The following is a 24,051-nucleotide window of genomic DNA, read 5'->3' as shown; positions in this document are numbered from 1 at the left end:
TTTAAAAAAAATTACACATTGTTAAGACAAATTAATGGCTTTTCTGAAATAAGTACAGTGGGTGAGGCTGTCCTACTTAAGTTCCAGTGTGGCTTCAACACCAAGTTAAGAAAGGCTTCTAGGCAGCAGAAGCTGATCTTTTCCCACAGAACATTCCTTGCTTCAGGCTTGTTGCCTCCCACCTAAGTATTTTAAGCACTAGGAATTTCTGGAAGAATTGAGCATGCACTGCTGATCTCAATACCGTATCAAAGGATCGGCACCTAAATTCATACTGAACTGGATGCACAAATGCCAGACTTCCCTAGCCATCCAGAGGAAACTCAGTTCTAAGGATTTTAAGAATCCATCACTATGTTCTAATGAAGGGTGATTAAACCATAGAGACATGCTTCACGTGATCGTATTACGGTCAAGGAGTAGGAAGTCAGTCTTTCCTAGAGAGAATTGAGGTTCTTTCATTTCACTAGCTAAATCTCCAAACTGAGGAGCAACTGAAACCAGCTTACCCCTTGCACGGTGCTGCCCTCACTCAGATTTTCAAAACAAAGCTCTACTTTGGTATCAAGAGATAAAGTGAACATAAATTACCGAGTATTATCTACAGCAGAGGTCTGCCCCACTGCTTTCAGCCACTGGTTTAACTGCATCCCAGCAAACCTTAGAAACAGCAGGAAAATTAAAATCCACCCTTTTTGCTGTACAAGTTTACCCCTAACTCAAATCAGGTTGGTTTTCAGTAAAAATACTGTCTTACAATGGTATGCTTCAGTTGGACCAGCATTTGTATGGTGCTCAGCAGCTGCCTGCTGACAGCTAAAATCAGACCACATTCGCAGTAAAGACAAGACCTTAATCAGCAGCTTTAGCATTGATAATAGTCTCTGCTCTCTGTGGACTGAGTAACATCTCAGAGGGAGACACATTCTCAGAGCTTTTAGAACTCTTCACCTTCTATGCCAAAAAATACAGTCCCCCAAACACCAGTATTCATGAGCTCGTTCTGTCTCAACCTTTGGAATGTTTGTGGCTGAAGAAGTTTGAATGCTATCATCAGTCAGGCATTAGAGGCACACACTGGAAAAAGAAAAGCATTTATTTCAGCCTGAATTCACCAAGTTCCTATCAGGCAAGCGTTTGACTAGGCATTTCTTCTACAAGAGTAATTTTTTATTAGTTGTTACAATAAATGCATTGGGAGGCTCCTAAAGCAGACTTTAGGGCTGCACTTGAGCGATACAAATACCAGCTCATTAAGGATAAAAGCTAAACACCAGTGACTGAAAACATCTTGAACCCTACTTCTCAGTATTAATTTTTAAAATAACACCAAAGCAACCACAACCACTAAGACAATGTAACCATTCAAAAGAACTGCTCTGTCTTTCATGCTATTTACTGATCAGTGTCAGGGGATCATTAATGTCTGCATATAAAAAGGTTTTATCAGATTAAATCAGTGGCAATTTAACAGGGTACAATGCAGTGTCAGATTCCAGTCCAGACTAAATCCAGGGCACATGTCATGGGGAGAGGATGAAGGAATAACTGTGCCTTAAAAGAAGATAACAGGAGATTCTTTTTTAGCATTTATTTCCTCTATGCTTTCCAAATGGTGCAATATACCAAGTACTTAGAAGGAACTGGTCTTTGTTTATATTAACAGTGGTTATCAATTGTCCAAAAAGAGGGTAAACTCTGCTGATCTCTTTATAAGTGAAATTCTCAGGATATCGCTGGATGCATGGGGTAACTTAGACTAAAAAGAATTCCACTGATACCACATTTCTTCATGTGAGACCTGGAATAACAACTCGGCCACAAATTAAGTGGGCCAAATTCAAACGTGATGCACAGGCTAAGTGTATTTTTCTTGGATTCAGATTTTAGGGAATGATAAGAAAGCAAACCCAACTGCATTTACACCAGGGGGAGTCAGAAGCTGACATCTCACTTTTGAGTCACACATTCATCCATCCTCCTAGAAGAAGGCCATTACATCTGTTATATCAAATTAGATTCTCTTACATCTACCTCTATAGCATCAATTAAGATGTGTAAAACGTGTCTGGATTTGTTGGGAACATGAGAAAAATTATCCCAACTGAAATAAACCCAGAAAGCCTTAGATAGAGTTATGTCAACAAAATAGCCTTTATTCTGTAACGGAGAGATCTGTAAAGAACTTCTGTTGTTAGTATAAATTGCTTCCACACTGAAGAGAGAAATCTGGCTGGAATAGTTCTCCCTCTGTAGTCATCCTAGGAAATACTTCTAAGCGCAGACAGGGCATTCAGTGCCACAGTCCTCTGTGGAGTTGTGCCTGGTGTATCCACTTACGTTGTGCAAAATGGCACCAGCATGTCCAGATTAGGAAAATAGTGTTTTACAGTTATGTTGCATCGGTGTGAATGATGAGAGAAGGTGCAAGGTAGGGTGAAACCAGGCCCAGGTACTCTCATTCAGAGGGCTGTGACAGTGACTCCAAGTGTGGAATTAAACGAGCAGCTTTTCAGCAGTCATGATGGCGTGTCCTCCACTTGCCCCCAGCCACGCATTCCCACACTACCCTGTCTTCACACCGTCCCCTTTCTGCCAGGCAGCTGCACAAGGAGCTGGACTGGAAAACTTGACAGGGTTCATAGCACAACCCTACCAGCAGCTGGGCGGCCACAGCAGAGTGTCTGGCACCGGCACATAAAGCAGTGCCACTGCTACACGCCAAGGAAAGGACTATGAGAGCAACTCTGTGAGAGTCTAAAAGAACTGCTGCTCTTATTTTTGACGATGGTGAATCAACGAGGCAGAGGTTGTGCGGCCCCGTTGATTTATGGCAGTCTCACTCTACATGAGTACCTGCTTTGCTTGCCCAGAAGTATTTTTGCAATTGGGCTTGAATTTGCTTGGTGTGAAGGGTGGTGTACCAGAGAGTGGTGTAAATTCCACCACTGCGGTCTCACTTCAGAATGGGGCCTGATGTTGCATTGCACCCACTGGCAGGAGTGTTAAGGCGAGGATATCAAGACTGTCTCAAATAAGAGGCAGCATGTAGCCAAAAGGAAGCTGATTTACACCAGACACAAAAACAGGAGATGTTCTCATGGCTTGGGTGTGGTTAGGTGGACTGTGGCAGATTTAACTGAGCTACAGTAAGACATTATTGCACCTCTTTACTGTCCACTCTTGCCCTTCTGCTGGGAATACTGCCTTCTGCAGGACAGTTGTCACAGGGTAAGTGCATTATCTCAACCATTTCAGTGTAAAGTGCAACATTTCAGATCAAACCACTGTTCACCAGCACTTAACTGACATGCAGAGAGTGTGTATCTTTACATCTGCTGACTCTAATGTACAGGCAGCTGTTTCTATCTGAGACGACAGACAGTCTTGGAGAAGAGCAGCCTCCCAGGTGCAGAACCATTCCCCTACCTGAAAACTACACTTAGTCCATATATTTATAGCATTTGGGAGAAGTTTATGCCACTGTTCTGGCATGTAAAGCCATGCCCTTGGTGACTAATAGATATAGAAATGAAGACATTGTAATTATTTGTAACATTTTGAAAAAAGAAAACATTCATTATAGGGCTTCTTTCAAAAAGCACATATACGTCTAAGCTTTTTTTAAATGATGTGGCTTTTATATAGGTGAAATTGATATAAAGTTGAAATAGTGCAATTTTAAAACAAAAGTTAGTGCAGGAGTCAAACTACAACAACAACAAAAAACAAAACAGAAGTTGTAGATTTTTTTTTTTTTTGGAAATACATCACTGCCTGAGTTCAAAGGAAAGCATATAGACCTGTTTTCAAAAGCACCAAAGTGCTTTTGAAAGCTATATATCCTCCAAGTAGCTCTCAGTGATATTAAGATTTTCTTTTGGAAATGAAACCAGGATGCTTTTGAAAATAACATGTCTAATCTTGGTGTGGGATTTGGTTTTGATGTCAGGTGATGATGTCTAACAAGCTGCTATCAGTTAGAGATACCATTAAATAAAAAAGTGATTTTCCTTTGTTAATGTTACAAGCAAGGAAAATAACTGGAGAAATATTTATTTTCTTCTCATGCACACTTAACAGCACTTTGTAAGTCATTTATAGAAGTGGGTAACATCCCATTGTTCAATCTTTCAAACAGCAACATGAAAGGCTGATGGCTTTATAATGGAAAAATATGGGTACTAAACATTAGTATTATTAAGAAAACTTGGGGAGAACTTCAGTTTGAAGTGAAATAATTTCTAATGCATTTTATGAAAGTAATTTGCTTTAATTAATGCTATCCTTTTAAATTAAGAAGCTGTGTTGGGTAGCCCTTGCCTGTTGCCATCAATTTAATGTAGAGATAAAGGAATAGCTGACGCTTCTTATTAGAATAATAACCATAAAAAGGCAAAAAATCCTAAGGTAAACTGGCCACACTGAAGACCATAAACATTTTCTCTCTGCACAGAGGCATCACATCAGCTTGAGAAAAACAAACAGAACAAAGGCAGGAAACAGAAACAGCTAGTCCTTGGTAATGAACTGTAGACAAGAGAGGAAAGATGATAAAGACACATTAGCAGGTGTACCTATGCAGTGAGGAATGATTATTTTTCTGTGCCTTAGGTTTTATCTTTCCTTCTTTCCAAAGATCACTGAGAGAAAGATGGGGGGGGGGGGGGGGTGGTGGGGGTGTAGGGGGTGTGTGTGTGTCTGTGTCTGGTTTTACTCACACACAGATGCACACAAACACACACACACTCTTTCCACTGGCTTTTAATTTTAGTAACTCCTTTAACCCAACTGGAAGAGAATCTACAACTTCTTGCTTTTAACATTATAAATATTCCAAATGTTATAAAATCTATTGTATAAATGTACATTCAGTGGTTTTATGAGGCACAGGACCTGCAAATGTGTTTTCAGGGAAGCTCACATGTACTCTGCTCTGTCCAGTGTTGGACAGTGGTGGAGAATCCAGGGGCTCGCGCTTGATTGCTTGAACCAAGCAGGGGTTTTTAAATTCACACGGCATTTTAAACACCTCGTTATTCTGCTCTTTCTCCTCCCCTGGGCTGGGGCTGTAGAAGTGGCCGTAGCACGCCATGTGCGGCAGGTCAGGCATGCTTTCCAAACACCCGGAGGAGTTCTGAGGGCAAAACGGGGCCACCTCCTTGCTCCGTGAGCCCTTGCAAGATCTGTTCAGGTTTAGGTTGTTGGGATGATTTGCTACGATGCATTGCCAATTATGCGGCGTGTAAAGGCAGTGCCTTGGCTTCTGACAGGGTGAGGCTGGCTCACAGAGGTCCGGTTCTGTTTTGAGGTGCACTCTGTTGGGGTAGCTAAACACTTGCCTTCTCACCGAGCTGTTCTCATCCAGCCAGGCTCGGTTTTGCGACGTCAGGTAGTTATCAGCAATGTTTTCGGAATCGGAATCATATTCCATTTTGATAGGCATCTCCAGGGGAAAGGCTGTGTCATAGAGAGACTCTGAGGAGATTAACGGTCTCTGCAGTTTCAGGTGGTCCATCCCATAGTTCTCCCCACAGCGCTGTTGTACACCCGAGTAAGACTGGCAGCCTTCTGCACTCCCCCAGTGGGAAGGACAAGTTGATGCTAAATTTAAGATACTTTGGTCTCTGTTGTAGAATGATCCAGCTCTCCTGTTTGAACATGTGTTCATTCGCTGGCTCACAGAGCAAGAGCTTGAGTTTCTTGAAGTCCAGCTACTGTTTGTGGTGCAGTTGTTTTGAATGCCTAAAACTGGTGTGTTAGAACTGAGAGGTTCCTCTTGCATAAAACACTCACCATTTGTATGAGGCTCAAACTTCACTTTTACGTTATCTTGTTCATTTTTTACTGCTGTCCAGTTAAGATGTTTCCACTGGCCCAGAGTTTCAATGGCACTATTATAGGAAAGTCCCTCCAGGTTTCCTTTCAAAGTGGGAAAACCACTTGGTATCTTCAGTTGTTCATCTTCTTCCCTTTCAAGAACAGTAGAAAAAAAAATCAGTTAATCAGAGGCTTCTAAATGGATGTTTTCTGGGATACAAATGGAGTGGCTCAACATATATTACAAGCAATACTTTGTCCTTAACTAAATATGGGACTCTCACACTCTTGCCCATATAAACTTTGAATTCTTTCAAGAGAAAAAAAGTGTGCATGCATCTGGGCATCAATGTGTGTGTACAGCCACCTTTCTGTGGCATTGTTTCATTTAAATTCTACCATGTACTCTTCCATCTCAGGAAGTTCAAAAAGACCTTAAATATTGTAGTATAGGATGGTAACTACCTTACACTTTTGTTCTTCCCTTAAAATATATCTAAATAATATTTGTGTGTAGAAAAATCTAGAGATAATATGCAAAGAGTGTCTTAAATGAGATGTAGTTTGGTAACAAGGAATTATTTGGACACATAAGAACTTTCTGATCAAAGTAGTTTGAGGGAGAACCATGGGGGTAGTTTTGAAAATTTTGAGGCTGCAAAGTTAGCTGGGAGGAAACAAAATGGCTGAATTAAGTTTCCAGAATAGTCACAAATGTTCATAATGGGTGTAGGTTTGTTTTACATGTTTAACTTATGTTGCCTTTTGTTTTCTAAGATAGCCAGTGAATTAATTTTCCATGACCTCCAGCTGAAATACTCAACATTAGCAAAGAGCTCTGGCAGAAAGTTGTCTGAGCATTTCCATGCCTGATGCAGCCGTTTTCAGAACCTGGGGTCAAAATCTTTAGGTCCAGGATTTGTCTCTAATACACTAACTTGCTGATTCCTGACTAGTCAGGATCAGTGCTATGAAACCACACCCTCCCTCTCTGAACAAGAAGTGGACAACTCAATATGAAAACGAGCATGAAAACCTGGAGAGCTAGTAAGGGTTTTTCAAGTCTTAGCTTGCTTTTGCTTGGGTGGACTCAATGTGCAAGTATAGGATTTTCCAGTAGAGGGAGTCCATGTTGTTACAAAGAGAGACTGTCCCACTGTAATAAATGTACACCAAGAAAGGAGGATACTTTACCTCTTTTTTTTCCATGAGGTATTAAATGTTTCCAGTCCTCTGCTAAATATTGTTATTTTTATTATTGGTAGGCTTGAGATGAAAGAGGTATGATACAAGTTTGCTGCAGAACTAACTTCTCAGGAAATGGTCTAAATCCAATAATCACAAAAGCTTAGACCCCCAAATGAAGAATTTTATAGTGAAATAGTATCTAGTGAAAATTCTCAAAAAAAAAAAAGTATATTTCCAGGAAGATGGCACACATTTTAACAAAAAAAAAAAAAAAAAAAAAAAAGTAATAGTAAGGACGAAGTCTATTGCAGACTATCAGGAGGACAGAACTGAATATAATCTCCATGGCTAACTCTTGCAACACTTCAGTCTGTGGAAACTATCAAGCACAAAGAATTTTAACCACTAGAGGGTAAAAATGTAACTGAATAAACACCAGAGATCATGCTCAATTACACAAAACCCAATTAAGAAATAGAGACTTGAATACAAGGAGCAACCCCTTTTAATCTGCTTCTTAATAGGAGTTCATTCCCTCACAGGGCAAGATGATGTTTGTGCTGTCCCAGTAAAGTTGAAGCGTTCCACCACCTTCAGGTGGGAGCTCCTCTCTTATTCACATGGATCCTGAGAGATATGCTGCCTGCAAGGAATATCTACTCTAGAAGTTCAAAGTCTTTTTCATTGATTTCTTCCACCTGCAAGGCATCCTAAAGGAAAAAAAGCAGTGATAACAGCCACATTTTTTCCACTGGGCCAGATGGTGGCTGTGTACACCTCCTGGACCCTGCTCATTCTGTCCACTCTTATCTTTTCCCTCAGACCATCTTGAAGAGATACCTCAACAAGGCCCACAGGAAGTAGAACAGACAATCCCATGGGGAAAGGAAGAAAAGTCTATTTGGGAGGAAAGGGTAAAACCCAGTGGAAAGGTCTTCTTTGAATGTAAATCTGTGAAACTGGCTTCCACTACAAGGGTGAGCCTATAGCCACCTAGCAGTATCTATCTACAATATGCAATGAATATGAGCATCCGTGTTTAGATTTTGTTGAACTTCCACAACTAAAAACATGAGCTCAACTGTAATCCCTAAAGCAAAAAAAAAAAAAAAAAATCTTAACATTATCAAATGTAAAAAAGTAGAAAAACCAGGACACCAAATCAGCAAAGAGTTTCAGCTGCAAAGTGAAGCAAAACTGCAGAATAGATTTTTGTGCAAGGAAGTCAAAACATATTAATAATCAAGCATTTTGGTTTTGAACTATTTTGTTTTAGTAGGTATGTACAATCAACTTCAGAAGAAAAAAAAGACTGAAGAAAATAAATAAATATTGTTTAGGATTATAACAGCCATTTCATGTGATACAAAACAAAAATGGATTTCCATATAATAAGTAAACTAAATCCATCTCATTCAGCTCTGCTCTGAGGTCACTACAGTCCTTTTAAAAATCTCATACATAAAGAATACATTAATTTTTCTGAAAAATAGATTTTTTTTTTTTTTTTAGTATTGGAAAATATACTTACTTTAACATTTGCTGTTGGGCAAGGACATATTCTGAACAACCACTTCGATATAGAAGTTGAGTATTAGCTTGAACCCAGACCCAGTGATCTTCATTTGTTTGTACTTTGACTAGAGAAATGCCATTTTCTCCATTATTCTTTGCTATACAGTTTAAAAGAAAATCTATTTTAATACAAGCAGTATTTAGTACTTTTTCTTAACTAAATTACAGGTGAATATTCACAGGTTTGTTTGCCTCCCAGGAATCATCAGCATAGGAAAGTACAAGCTAAAATATGTCACAAAACTAGGCAAATTACATTGTAAAAATAAGATTTGAAAAGCCTAATGAGGCACTTATACTATAACCAAGGTCTTTTCAATATTATTAGTTCATTATAGTTTTCCCCTCTCAGTAATATTACTATATTAACAAGAAAACATTCATGAAAAATGGGGCTATGATAGAGGAATGGTTTTAAAGAAGTCAAAGGTTTCCGGCAGATATGAAGAAGACTGACTACAGCTCTACTCAAGAAGTTGCTCATTGGCGTAGACTCACCATCAAAATTTTATCCATTGTAAAGTCTGAAATACAGCACAAACTCTCGTAATATTGCCACAGCCAAACACTGGGAAAGCATGAGTTAAAGCTGCAAGCAAATCATGAGTTTTAAGGACAATACATTCTGATTTTCCTCTGTGTTCTGATCTTTGGGGAAAACTAGCATTTGTAACATATCATCCAGTTTTCCTTGAAGAGGGATAGATATTTTCATTAATTATTATGATTTTCACATAATTCGGTGCTGCCATTTTTAGGAAAGCACATGTTGAGTAATCTTATTTACAAAGATTGTTTATACATCTGTAATCTTGGCATCACAGTACTTCTGCCTACTCCGAAACAGCAGACTGATTCAGTACTATCTTTTGAGGTGGATAACTTTTTTTGCATTTTTATTAAAGAAGGAGTTTTAGAGAGAAGAAAAAAAAGAGAGTATTGGGACCAAAACCGAAAAAAAGCTAATGGGAGAAAAGACAAGGTTCTTTCTCCATAAACTGTGTATCATCCAGAAGTACAGAAGTACTTACCAGACACACCTTTGATTTGGTTTTCAGCAATCTGTAACACATTAGTAAAAGCGGCGCCTTCATGATGACTGTTTCTTCCATATAATTCTGCTGCTTCACACAGCCCTGAATTACCCTTGGAACTGGAGCTGTAGAAAACAGAAAATGTGGAAAATTCCTTGTCAGTGAATGACGACACAGTAGAATCACAGACTCTGAAAGATGTGATCTTCAAGCTGTTGGCCACTAGCACAGACTTATGGTTTAAGTATGAGTAACCAACACTAAATAATTATCTGTTTCCTCCATCACTGAGTTGCTCAAACTAGTGGATGACTGAAGTTCTGCATTCAGTTAAGAGGAATAGTTATGTTTAGGAATATTCTGCTCATGACTTACTATGTCTGGAATAATAAATTTCAGCTTGAATTGAGACAAATGCTGTGTATATTCTGCTCTGCCTATTCAAGGTACATACGTCACACTGACCAGCAATCCACTTAAGAGTTAGCATGACTTCAATTTGCAATAATCATCATATGATTTGAATAGATTTCTTCCAGTCTTTAGTTCACAGTGCATATTAGGGCTTGGAAAGGGTTCAAAGTCCATAACACTTGCTTTCAAAATGTTTCCCTTTATTAAGACCATCAGAAAAAAACTTACTATATAATTTTGCCCACCATCCCTGGCTAGCATGCTTCAGGCCTGAACCAAAGGAAACACTGAAGTTAAATGCCACTTCATTCTTGTCTACTCCTTGGCCACTGTCCGGTCAGTTAGTAAATTTAAGTAAAGCCCCTCTGTTCTAGGAGCTGAATTCTGATCATCAATTAATTTCACCCGAGCCACTGAAAAACTAGCAAGTGGAAATGACTTTCCAGCTCTTCTCCAAAACCCTGCATAGTCCATTATATCAGCCTTCCAGTAATTTAATTCTTGTCAAAAGGATGTATGTGCTAGAACCACATTACACGTCTGGATAGTAAATCCACACATACACAAACATATTCTAATTAAAAGCCAAATTAGGATACTGTCAGTCACAGTGATGAGCGTTTTGCTTCACAAAAATGGACCTTATTGCTGTAAGGTTTTATTTAACCAAATAAGGGAAAACATAATCCTAGCCCCAAACATCAACTAAAATTCAATCATAGAAGAGTAACGAAAATAAGTGTTGGGAAGGAAATGAGTCTGAACACAATCTGTCCTGATCTTCTGTGATTGCTGCTGAGTGAACAGCCCCAGGCCATTCAGTGCAATTGTAGACTTATGTGTTCATAAGCCTTCTGTTGTAAGATAAATACGTACACCAAATACATCTCATTTGACTCTATGTGAGTACCCACACACATGAACATTCAGCTTTCTGAAGTTTTCTTTTTCCTTTGTTTGTTACCAGAATGCCCAAGTCCAAATAATTTTGCTGCCAGAAGATACTAAAATTTGAAAACTTTGAGTAAAAACCCTTTTTCTTTTCCACTTTTACAACTAGTAGAATGATTTATTGCATTGGTGACTTCTGAAGGTTAGGAAGATATCCTAACTTTCCAGGTTTTACACAAAATTATATGGTAATATAATAGTTAATATACATTATATTTAAATTATAATATATTATATTAACATTGTTATTATGTATTATATAGTTAAATCCAGATAAATTATTCACTTTTCTAAGAAGGAGTTTCAAAATTGAGAGTTATTTAGCCTAATTTGTACTTTTTACATGCTTAAAAAACAGAAAGACCATAGTATACTTTACTAACTGCTAAAAGATTAATATGAAAATACTTTGTATTCACTGATGCTGCGTCATCAGCTTTGTGTTTTGCTTTCACAAGCAGGCTTTTCATCTTCATCTCTGTCACAGAAGGGAGTAGAAGTGGTACCACTACGCAGAATAAGGACAGCTGAGGTGGCAGTACTGTTCCTGATGAGGACTTCTTCCTTTGTCCAAAAAGAAACTTTAGTTTGCCTTGGAACTGCATTGTCTGTTATACAAAAAGAAACAAACAAACAGAACAGTAGAAATATCTTAAGCTCTGAGTGTATAAACATTTAAAATGCTAATACAATTTATGGACCATATTGTTTAACACCAAAACTAGTTTTGAAACAGAGAGAAAAACTAGGAATTTCATTCTCTTTGTACAATTCAAACCATGCCATTTCAGAGGCATGATGAGTGGAGGTACTATCAACAGTAAAATGAGACATTTGAGGATGTTTTTGTTTTTTTTTTTTTATTTCTCTCCTGTGTACATAAAGTAGAAGTCCTTTGGCATATGGTGGTGCAAACAGCTATTTCCTCTATGCCTCACTCTGAAGCTGGAACTATTATTTTTCTGTGCTCTGTTCTCTCCAATGAGAAGGTTCCCAAGTTTCTTTCCTCTTCCCCTGCCCTTTCTCCAGGAAGTAACTGGACTGGCACAAGCCAAGGGCTGTGCAGGCAGACACCAAGGGAAAAGACATGTCCAAGACAGCCAGATACAAAGTACATAGCTTGGAAGGAGCCACCCACCCCTGCTTTCAAATCTCCATATAATCAGAAGGAAGGGATCAAGTCAATAACAAGCCACTGCCTCTTGGTGAAAAAATTGCCTACCACAAAATGACCAGACTAAAATCAGTCCATTTGAGTCAGGCATCTTCCAGAGCTACAAGATTAAAACAGGGGTGCAGAAATGACTAACTGGTACATCCATTCAGACCCATAGTTTTACAGCAAATGAGCGTCTGAGACAGAAGTTGCATTTCCCTGTCTGGTGATGATCCTCTTGTTTTCTTTGCACATCCCATACTTTGTCATAAGAAGAAACAGCATAGGTTTGTACTAAGTAAATGGGAAGTGATTTCTAGAAATCACTCCTTGTAAGGATATTTCAGGAGCACGTGAGAGACTTTCTAATTCTGTTTTTTATTATTAAAGGACCCTGTACAAAGGGGGGGAAATGGATCGTTATTATTCTTGTTCCTTGAAGCAAATACTTGGTGCCTAAATATTAATCATTAAAACTCAGGCTTGCCACACTTGTGCAAGGCCCAGTATAAATTTAAATATTGTCCAAAAGAGCTTAAAACATAAAAGTTTAGAGATTCTTTCATTTCAAATAACACAACCTTTTTTTTCTCCCATCACTCTTTATACATATTAATAAATGTCTTCAGGTCTTTCTTGTTAGTGCATAGCAAATTGAAAGTGTATCCTGCCCATGACTCTCCACAATATTTATGTTGAAATATTTTTCATATGAAGTAATTAAAATCTAGTATGCCATGACTACAGTTCTCTAAGTGAAATTATACTTACAAGGAAGCCAGAAGTACTGTCCAACAAGCAGCGAACTCGACAGATGAAACAACGAGTTAAGAAGGAAGAATAATCTGTTGTCATGCTGTCATTCTCTTGTGCTTTAAACAATTTACTGAGAATATATTCTTCTCCTAGGAACAACAGTGGAGGCAATATATATCAGATCACACTAAGAAAGAATGAAAATGTTCTGCAGCCAATTGAAGAAGCTGCTATGGAAATTGCTAAAAATCACTTTATGGAAGGGCGACTGTTAAACTGTATCATGTATAGATACATCTGCACAGGCTCTACCAAAAGAAAAAAGAAAAGCTCTACAATGGGATTCAGGTGAGTTTCTGCAGAAACTTTGACTTTTTTATTTCCTGAGTTTTTGTGATTTTTAATCATGCAATGCAGGGTAACAGATGTTGAAGGTTTTGAGATCAGAGATCACAGAAAATACATTAGAAAAAGGAACAAAATAAGGAAGAGTGCTAATGAAAGTTAAAAAACAAACAAATGAACAGTGGCTGATTAGATAATGTTCTGCTGTTGCCTCTTTGATTTTTAATGAAGCATTTCCCAGTTTTGGACCATAAGTGCATAGCTTTTGAAATACTTATTTCCCAAAAGACACAAGTATTTGTACAGAAGTATGAACTCAGGAACTCTCCACTGTATATATTAGAACTGTATATATTAGAACAAACATTGCAATTATTTGTAATTTTTCATAGTTTTAAATATTCGTGCACATTGTTTAATTTGTTTTCTATGTACTTCCTACAAAATCTTGCAAAGTTGCTCAGATATCTGTAAGACTCTTGCAAAACACAGAAACTGCAAGAAATTCCACCAAAGTTTCATGACTGTGTTGCTGAGGCTTCGTAAAGGCTGATGAAGGATTTCTCGCAAGTTAATCCCCACCCATCCAGGGACTATGATTCCTTAATTTCTTTCCTCAATTACTTCCTCACTTTCTGGTGAAATGCATCCATTTTGCTGGGATCAATAATTCTTTGTAAAGTCAACAATTTCAACCCCATTGTATTTGCTGTAGTTGTGAATTCAGCTTAACACCTCATGTAAGAGAAACCTTGAGCAGCCCCATCCACCTGCCATCCTAGGGAAATACAGCCCCAGAGGAGAAAGTGCATTGCTAAACCTACTTTTTCTTCTGAAGACTCCTGTCTACATAATTTTGCATGGGAAAACAAATGGCAGAAAGTGATGTTGCCACTGTAGTACTTTACAGAAATATTTTGCATGGGATGCTTTTACAGTAATGAGAGGAATACTAATGTCCTGAGCAGTGTGAACAAAAGGTTGATAGGATGAACACTAATAGTGCTCATTCTGCATGGATAAGAATATATGTAGGTACATTAGCCAGAGAAAAAATAAAGGAAACATCAACTTCGTCACCTCGGTGGCACACGCGACTATAAGTGTCTAGAATCAGGAAGAAACATCATCTGTGGGACAATAACATTATAAATGGCCACTCTACAGATTTCAGTGAAGAATCTGACTTGACGTGGAACAGACATGGGTGTAGGTGGAGTGCAATTCTACCTCCGTACGGTGATGCCTATGTTTCCAATCAACATATACAATCCCACCTGTTTCTGTCTGTAGTTGCTGTCCAGACAACATCTGGGGAGGATTCATGGCCCAGTGCAGTTGTCTACAGAAATCCTGGCGATCATCCACATGAATGTAATCATATATGTTTTGGTGCATTACATCAGTCTGAAACAATTACAACAAGGAATGTAATTTGTAAGTGTAGTGGGGCAGACACTTATCTTTCGGTTGATACTTTCCTTAAAATAATGACTGATCTAGGATACCTTCAGAGCAAATATTGATTGAGGACAGTTATTTCAGAGGCCCCTGTTTTTAAACATCTGCTTTTTGATTTCACATCCTAAGATGATTCTTTTTATTCTCAACTCTTTTGTGCATATGCAAACGAGAGTCATAAAAAAGTCCAGCTGGCAGCTGGTGACTAGTGGCATCCCCCAGCGACTGATGATGGGACCAACCCTGCTTAATTTCTTGATTGGTGAAATAGAGTGCACTCTCAGCAGGTTTGCAGAGGGTACCCACTGGGGAGAGCAGGACTCCTACTCAGACCTTGATGGGCTGTAAAAATGGGCTGACAGGAACCTCAGGAAATCCAACAAAGGCAAAGTCCTCTCTGCTTTTGGGTACCCCAGGAAAAGAAAGATATTAGCATACTGAAGTGAGGCCAGGAAAGTGCTACCAAGACACTTAAGATGGCTGGAGCACACGACAGACCAGGAGAGGAGAGAAGAACAGGATTTGTTCAGCCTTCAGAAGAGAAAACTTCAGGAAGGACTTACTGCTGTCTACACCAACCAAATGAGCGGGTGTAAAGAAGGCAAAGCCCGACTCTTCTCAGAAGAACAAAATGGGAGGACAAGAAGCAACAGACACAAGTCGCAACATGGGAAACTGGGACCTGCTATAAGCGAAAAAAAATTACAGTAGAGGTGCTTAAACACTGGAAAGTGTCTTCCAGAGGGGTCATAGAAGCTCAAAATTTGACTGGATGAGTCATGGATCATCGTGCTTTAACTGGATCTGCTTTGAGCAGGAGGTTGGACTAGATGATATCCAGAGGTCCTTTCCAGTTACATGGTTCTGTTATTCAGTGACTTCACAATATGTTTATTATAAACAGGCAATCAGTCTAGAATAGCAGCACCTTATACTGAAATTGAAAGGAAATTTTAAACTAAATCTTATTTTTATAATGGATAATGTTTCTGTTAACAAAAGCTTTACAAAAGGAACAACATTACAAGAAATTAATATTTACCTATTACTTACCTATCAGATCACCGAAAAAAAGAAAAAAAGAAGAAAAAGAAAATTAGTCTGAAATGGCGTAGTAAAATAACTAACTTAATTTCAGTAATAGTGTATGTCTAATCAGCAGTAGAAGGACAAGGATAGATTGATGCATTTTAGAAAGACAGTTAGCAGGAGAGTCATTACAATGACAGCGACTAAGAATTCTAAATATATGTTAATATATTTACCTGATGGAATCCTAGATAGTCCACAATGGTTGATGACGCATAAAATATCATTCCATCTGCACTCACCACCAAAGCAAAACCGTTCAGTGACTGAAGAAGGGAAAATAAAATAATTAAAAAGGTAATCAGAAAGTAAAGAGTAAAATGGCTATAAAATGTAATAATTTTTAAATATACAAGAGAGGAAAAAATCACTCTGCAAAAAAGTTGGGCATCAAATTTTTGCAGAAAGCGATTTTTTTCCTAACATGAAAAATGAACGATGATCTAGAATGTGATTTTCCATTTTAAAGAAAGTTAGGATAGCTAATTACAGTGTAACTACTATATTACATTACTAGCTTATTATCGACTTTAAATTTTATTTTGTCATTAGTTAATATAATTGACAATTTAATAGTGTCAACTATTTTTCTTTCTTTTAATTTAAACATCATATTCCATAATAATTGCTTTGTATTTATATGCATTATATAATAATCTCCAACAAGAAAATCAAATACATGTGCTGTTGTAGCTATGACTTTAAAACTGAATGTGTATTTTAAAGTATGGCTATTTTCTTAAAGCTTCTATAAAAATACATACATAGCATAATTGCATAAATGCAATTGATATAAAAAGTAAGCAATAAATATTTCACTGATATAGACCAATGTTTAGTCTACAAAAAAGCTAAATTAACTCTCATAGACTCATGGATGCAAGGAAAGCAACCAGAGAAATCTAAAAATAAAAGTAAGGATTAAATGAAATATATGACGTAAACATTAAGATCCATCATGCTGCATGCAGACTGACTAATTTTGCCTCTCTTTCCTTGATAAAGATTCAGTGACATATCTTCACTCCAGCAGGCTTGCATTCCAAGGTAGTTTAGATGATCCTTTCATGTGATGGTTCTGAGGTCTTTTGAGATTACAATTCAAATAGCTGCTGATGAAATACTGCTATATTATTATTATCCTTGCTTCACTTTTCCTCAATTTACTGTTGTAGCGATGTGCCTATTAATCCTGAGTTAATCCTGAAGCACGATTTTCAATTTCTCAGTAACCAGATACACTGACACATTTTTGTGAGATTTGTTCTCTTTTCGGTTCCTAAATAAGGACCAGATTTCCAAGACTGCTTGAAGCCTGTTCCCACTGTGACAATGGTGGGCAAAATTTCAACATTTCAGTGCACAATAGGCCAACCTCCTCAGAAGATTTGGCCTCAATCATAAATGTGAAACACCTTTGGAAATGTGTCCCAGCAGGACCATACATGGTCAGGGGCTCTGCACCTTGAATAACCTGTGAAATGGTGAATGGAGAAACGTAGTGGAGAGAGTGCAATGGCTTACCTACATTTGGAAAGAGCTGTATCAGCAACTGATTCAATCAAGTCAGTGCTAACCATGAGTCATCGCTAAGAACAGTTAAGGGCAAATCACGTTCAGCTCCAGGTCAGCTCGATAGATATAGATCCTTTCCAGTTATCTCTGCCTAGTTGAGTTTGTGTTGAACGCTAGTTATCCCCGTTCACTCTTCAAGTACAAGAAGTTGATAGACTGGTGCTGTTTCCTGGTCTAAATTATGCCCAAAGTCGTCCCAGCACCTCACCAAACAGAAGACAATCTGTCAAGATTTCTGTATCTTCATATCCATGCCTTTCACTGCGCTGAGAGGAGCCTCCATAGATGGTATCTGTCATATCCGTTTCCAATGTCAAGTGGAGACGAGAAAACATTTTTGGCATCTTGTCTCTTTGGACTTATCTTCACAGCAGTGACACCATCAGTGACGTGATGTTAGGAATTTTATTACATTTTGAACATCTGGCAGGCCTTTTAATTTGGACAGACTAAAAATTTCCTCAGAGATAACCATAGGACATTGAAGGGAGCTCCTTCACATCTGTGGCCGTTACCATGCACATTCCAAAAGACCTCCAGTCCTGCTTGTCCAGCAGAAATTAAGAACATTAAAGAAATGTTCTTAACCTATGCAAATTAATGCACTAAGCCCTATCCAGGAAGGCTTAAAAAATGACCACATGATCCGAATATGATCAAAGAATCTCACACAATACCATGCGGAACATCCTTAAAATGTGCCTTCCGTTGTTCTGCAGGCAAGCTGGAATTTTTCAGCCCCTGTAGGAAAAGGCCAGGGAGCACCTGCCTTTGCCAAGGATTGCTTTTATGAATCAATAAATAAATATGCCAACTTGAAAATTAATCTTCTTCATCTAACATATTGGTACATACTCTTTATGCCTAGACACATGCCCTAAGAGATCAGCCTCTACCTTTAAAATGTAAAACTTGATCCCCCACAGTGGAAGGCAGCAGGTTTTTCTTTATACAAGTTTCTCTCTCACAGTGCCAGAGTTGGGCTGGACCAGGTGCAGTAGTTCATAAAAATACGAAGGGGAAATGGGACCATGCATATTTCTAAGAGTTCAGATCAGTGGACTGGCAGCTACATCTGTGAGATTGGAGGAAGTATTAAGGGTGAGAGAGAGCAAGAGGAAAGAATTGGAGGAAGAGTTCAGGAGCCAAGTGTATAGGTTAAGCCAGAAATCAGTATGGATTTGAGGGAGGTATGTAAATGAAGAGAATTACAAACTTCCCCTGCTTTATTTTTGTTTTGTTCTCAAAATGCTGATGCCCTCTCCTGAGTTAAGATCTCTTAACTAAGCATTGACTGGTTTCCATGACCCCAAATGCAGATATCAGATGCTCTGCCCTGCAGGCAGGAAAAGCAAAACCCACTTTGGTGCAGCAACAACTTTTATGGAGCCACATGAGGCTATTGCGGATTAACACAAATTCCATGTGTCTAAACCTCATTTTAGCTGGGAAACCTGCTGCTTCAACCACACTAAAAAGAGACAAGCTGGACATGAAGCAAAACTTCAAAACCAGTGAGTCTTACCCATGACAGCAAATTTTTCTGTTTTCTCAGTATTATCCTAAAGTGCAGTTCAATGTGAAACCTGACATTATAGCACAGAGAACTCTGAGTGGAGTTAGAACTGGGCTGGGATTTATACTTTTCTTACTCACCACAGATGGGGAGAAGGAGGAGGGTGTTTGCTAGCACAGGCCTGGTACCCAGGAATGGGTAACAGTGATTGTAAATTAGTAGGAGAAGACCTCTTCTGACCTCTCAGATAAATCTCTCAGGTATCATATACAACTCCATACTCAAGCCCTTTACAGTAACACCGCATAGAGATTTTTTCATTATTCTGGCCAGAATCCTAGTGATTTGTTAGACTGAGTGGAAGAGAGAGACAGCTTCAGTCCATGAGAACAAATGAAAACTATTCCCAGCATTTGTGTTCTCAGTTACTGGGTCTCACATTAAACAGGACAACAAGGTATATGGCTCCGCTTACGATTTTAAACATTCTCAGTTACTGAAATAGAACTCTCAGTGATAGCTTTCTCTCATTCCCAGTGAATGTGATACTGCACTGCTGTGCTGTGTCAGAACCACAGCATCCATCTGCCTGGGTAATCAATAACCTGGGGGGAGGAAAAGGGAAAGAGGACACAGACCAGCCTCATACTCATGCAGTTTGGCCTCCCTAATGTAAGCATGTGTCTGCCCAAAACACAGAGGGGACAGCACAGAGAAGTAAAGGCAGCTCTCCTCATTTCACTTTATTTCTTTCAATAGAAATAAAGGAAAGCCTAAAATATGGCTCTTGAATTGAGAGGAGGAGATAAATTAACACCGTGAACACCGTGTCTCAATGTTGATGGTATTTCTTTGTGTACAACTGGTATGTTTTAATCAATAAAGTCCACTTGCATCCTACTACAATTTTTAGCAATTTTTCATACACTTACACATGCACAGAGGGACACATCCACACATAGAAATACACAAGCACACATACACACAAAGATATTAGCACGGACATTAAAACTTTTGTAACAAAAACTGACTAACTTCAAATCTGCAAAAAATACATGGTTGTACACTGCCATTTCGTAAAGCATATGGATTCAATGACAGATGGAATTTCTAATCCAGGATAATAGCTGAAACATGTGAGTTGTTGAATACAAGACTTAAGTATGTATTGTGGACATTTGTTTGTTTGTATTTGGCTTTTTAAAAACACTTACATGAGTTTTCTACATTGTACTTAAAAACTGAAATCATGGAGTTTTTTTCCCAAATAAAAAAAAAAAAAAAAAAAGAGCTTGGCACCAGACAGGGGCCTGTGTTCTTTTGAAAAAACATGTACATCCAATTATGTACTCACGAAAAGCTGCACCTGCTACTGAAACAAAAAACAATTAATCTGTCAGTTCAAAGAAAGTACGACATTATTCTGGTGCCCACAGTAGCCGTGAGATGAAAGTTATCAGTTCCTTCCATTAAGATTCCATTAAGAAGTTTTCGAAACATTATTAGTCAAGAGGTTCTCTTTGGGAATGAAGGCAAATATTTTGAGGAAGATAGGACTTCCTTTGGCAAGATCCTTTATATATCCTGATATTTTTTTCTGGTCCCACAGCAGAAAATCAGCCAGCAAATACTTCAAAGATATTTTGGTCAAGGTCATGGCATAGTAAAAATAAGGAGGGAAAAAAAAAAAAAAAGAAAGAGAGAGAGAACAAGTTCCAATCCACATTTCTCTTATTACTCTTCCTTGAAATAAAGGAAAATTCACTAGCATTAGGTCTCCAGAGACCATGTTGCTATGGTTACTAAAGTACAACAGTCAAGGCCTGCAGCCATGCCTTGCTTTGAACAGATTTTCGAGTCACGCAACTTGGGTACTAAATTTCCAGGGTCAGTTGGCTCGCAGTTTATCTGGAACAGCTTCATTTAATAGTAGATCACTGGGTTTTTGCATCCTATGTGGGATGCAGCCATTTTCTGGTGATCTAAATAAGTAACTATTTAAAAACTCTGGAAATGATATACTCATTCTTGTCTTAGTAATATTAGGAGGAAGATACAGACAGTTAATGTGTCTTCTGTCTTTAACTGCATTGTTTAGTAAATCAGTATTTCTTTCCACTGGTGTTTTTAGGACTCATAATTGCCCTTCTCAAAAACCCCTCCGCAATCCCTGAGGTTCTCTTTATAAACTGGAAAGAAATTAAACTCTTACAGAACCCTGAAATAAAACCCCGCATAAAAGACTATTCAGAAATACCGTATCTGGTGACATCAGAATATGGCCTTTCCTCAACAAGTACAGTATCTCTTAGCCCTCTGGACTCTTATGTATTTCTCTGGTATCTACAAAGCAACTTCAAAAGGAATATTTCTGTGAGTAAGCACTATTTCGTGCAAAGGGGGAGAGGCAGAATTGGTTTTAGCATTCAGTTTTGATCAAAGGTTTGCGTGTACTGCTTAGTTTTCAGGCAAAAGAAATAAAACAGAAGATGAATTTCCATTATTTGAGCCAGGGGAGGAAGTAAATCCTACAGGCTGAAGCCTAGAGCCATGGGTTTATATGGGAAGCCTTTTGGAGGGAAAGTGCTTGATCTGATTGGTTGGTTTTCATAGACAGCAGAAATGTTTCTTTTCAAATACAAAGAAATACATACGTATGATCATTATGCCTCTTTCACTCTTCTTGTCTTCCCAGATAAAATGAAGGTCACGTTCCTGACTATCTCCTTAAGCCTGAATATCACATCAGGCTCCTTAAAGACAGTATGGAAATTCAGCATCTAGTGCTGTTCTACCCAGAGCAGGGCCTGGCAAAATTTTCAAAGATCATCCACATTGCCAGAAGAATTTGACTGTCAGAGGTAACAGTTGTGCCCAGATGATTGTGAACCATTCATCTGGTGAAATTTCTAGTTATTCCATTTTTCAGTATACCATCACTTCCATCAAGGAATTAGGACTACTTTGGAGATACTTGTTTATGTGTGTGTCTTCAGTCTAACAAGGGAGCTGGATTGCTGTGGCTTGTCAAGAGACAGCAGACAAAACTGGCCTCCTGGAAATCAGCTAGGAAAATTTAAGTCATTGGGCTCTGGTAATTGTGAGCTATAAACTTTCAAGAAAACATAGTAGTTCCCTGGAGGGTGAGACTGTAATGCGTGCACACATGTAGACGCATTTTAAACCATGGTGATGTTGGGTTTTATATGCTTGATATGTAATAAGTATTGAACACAACCAAGAACAACTTTGCCTTTAAAGTTGTTTTGATTGCATGATGCAAAATTGTAAATGTAGTTTTTCTTCCCTTATACTTTCCTTCCAAGCTAAGCTTTTGTAACAAATCTTGCTTAGCCTGTAACAAAGCTTGCCTAGCCTGTGTCAAATTATTGTGGTAGGGCCTCTCTTTGCTATATGCATGAACTTCTGGCCTCCAATGAGCCCAGTGCCTCAAATCCAACCACTCTGCCCTAGATGGTACTGAGAAAAAAGAGCTGAAGCATTGTTTGACTTTGTATGTGCAGAAAGTTGATGTGGTTCATGCTAGAAAGAGTTACATCCCCATTGAATCTCATTGTTTTCACAAGTACTGCACAGTGGAAATGAGAACACAGAGCAGAGCAGTACTAACGACTTAATCACTTAAAGATAGGTTAGAGAAGGCTTTGTTGCTGCAAAAGTGATTTGATGCATGACACAAAACACCAGAGTACAAATTCATTATATGGTATGTTTGTTCAGAATGAATTAACAATAACAAAGCTTTTTATTGATGGCAAGGTTTGGTGGATTTTTTCATGTCTACTCGTAAAAAATCCATGCTTCTTTCTTTTACATTACCGATTATGATTTCATATGGTAGGTGAGTATATGAACACTGAGATTAATGGACATTTTACAAGTACTGTAGACTATTTATAGTAGTCTAAAGAAGAATAAGATTCAAATCATTAATTCTAAAATTGTCAGGAAAAAGCACATTTTATTTATTAATACATAGATACGTGTATCATGATTACTGGATATGCTAGTGGGTACTTGGATGAGTAACGTGTCATTTACCTTAGCAAGTATTATGAAAAGATACTGAAGTATGACATAATCTTTCATATCTTTTCCTTTAGGCTCCTTATTAATCATGATGTTGAATTTAAAATTGTGCTCTACCAGCAATGGAACCCTACTGTCAATGCTCTTTCACAAATACTATGCCCTGGACTACACTTAGAAATAGAAACAATCTTTATATTGATTTATGCAGTTTCTCATTTCACTTCCTCAAAAGCAGATGTTGTATTCACAGATGGAAGCAAAGCTGGGGCAGTATCGTATCTTCAGTGTAAGTTCAACCCTTCATTCTTTTTGAGTTCTGCAGCTGCTCTGAGCTTTTCAGTCTTCTCTTCAACAATTTCAATATAGAAAATGCAAGCCTGATTAATTCCATTTGAGAAGACTCAAAATCAAGCATTAATTACTCACTACTCTGCACTTGTAATAACAAATTTAGTTAGGTAGCCTTTGCAGTAACAAATGTAGTAAGATTACCCATTATCTTCCACAGAAATAACTTACTGAAAAGAGTCTCAAGTAATATTTATCCAACATTTTGGACAATTAGACATATGTAAGTACCAAATGTCTGGAATTTTTTCTCAGTGTTATTTACATGTAAGTGCATCAAGTCCTGAAGAGAAGAAGCCATCACAATATTCCATCCACAGCTGACTTTTATTTGTACTTGCAAACTGTTAACGAGCATGAATGGCAGAGATCTCTTTCTGTAAGGAATCAAAACCTAAAAGAGACAATGTTGCAGCCTATATATTGTAAAGAGAATGTGATGTCCTAGTTTCAGAGCATGATTTTTCTGGGTATTTAGCACTATAGATCACATTTTCTAACACAGATCTATTTCAGGGGGTGGAAAGAAGAGCAAAACAATCTGTATTGCACATTCTATTCAATAATATGTGCTAAACCAGCTCTTTTAAACACCATTTCAGGTCAGTGGAGTTTTTAGGGAGTGTAGCATCCCTGAATTTGACTCTGGGAACTATCTTACTGTGCAAGTTACTGTCTTATGCATGTTTTGTATCCTGTAAGTATCCTGTATAAAACACACCCTGTGCCATACTGGCAACAGGGGTAAATTCTGCTGTGAACATGTTTCG

The 24,051-nt window shown here is 38.2% G+C and overlaps 1 protein-coding gene across 1 annotated transcript in view; it reads right to left on the bottom strand.

Moving 5' to 3' along the window:
• Positions 1-4,775: 4,775 nt before the first annotated feature.
• The window catches only part of AHRR (aryl-hydrocarbon receptor repressor), an 85,967-nt gene continuing 66,691 nt past the window's right edge, over positions 4,776-24,051 (bottom strand). Inside the window, exons 5-11 of the mRNA XM_033004345.2 lie at positions 15,966-16,055; positions 14,517-14,646; positions 12,910-13,043; positions 11,391-11,590; positions 9,624-9,742; positions 8,540-8,681; positions 4,776-5,972 (exon numbers count right to left, since the gene is read on the bottom strand). Of these exons, the coding sequence (XP_032860236.2) occupies positions 4,853-5,972; positions 8,540-8,681; positions 9,624-9,742; positions 11,391-11,590; positions 12,910-13,043; positions 14,517-14,646; positions 15,966-16,055 (1,935 nt within the window). The 3' untranslated portion in view covers positions 4,776-4,852. The remainder of the gene's footprint in view (positions 5,973-8,539; positions 8,682-9,623; positions 9,743-11,390; positions 11,591-12,909; positions 13,044-14,516; positions 14,647-15,965; positions 16,056-24,051) is intronic.

This window comes from Tyto alba, unplaced genomic scaffold, assembly GCF_018691265.1.
Source record: "Tyto alba isolate M040663 unplaced genomic scaffold, T.alba_DEE_v4.0 Super-Scaffold_27, whole genome shotgun sequence".
Classification (NCBI taxonomy): Eukaryota; Metazoa; Chordata; class Aves; order Strigiformes; family Tytonidae; genus Tyto; species Tyto alba.
The sequence above is the reverse complement of the archived record's forward strand: the minus strand, read 5'-3'. Positions and strand labels throughout refer to the sequence as shown.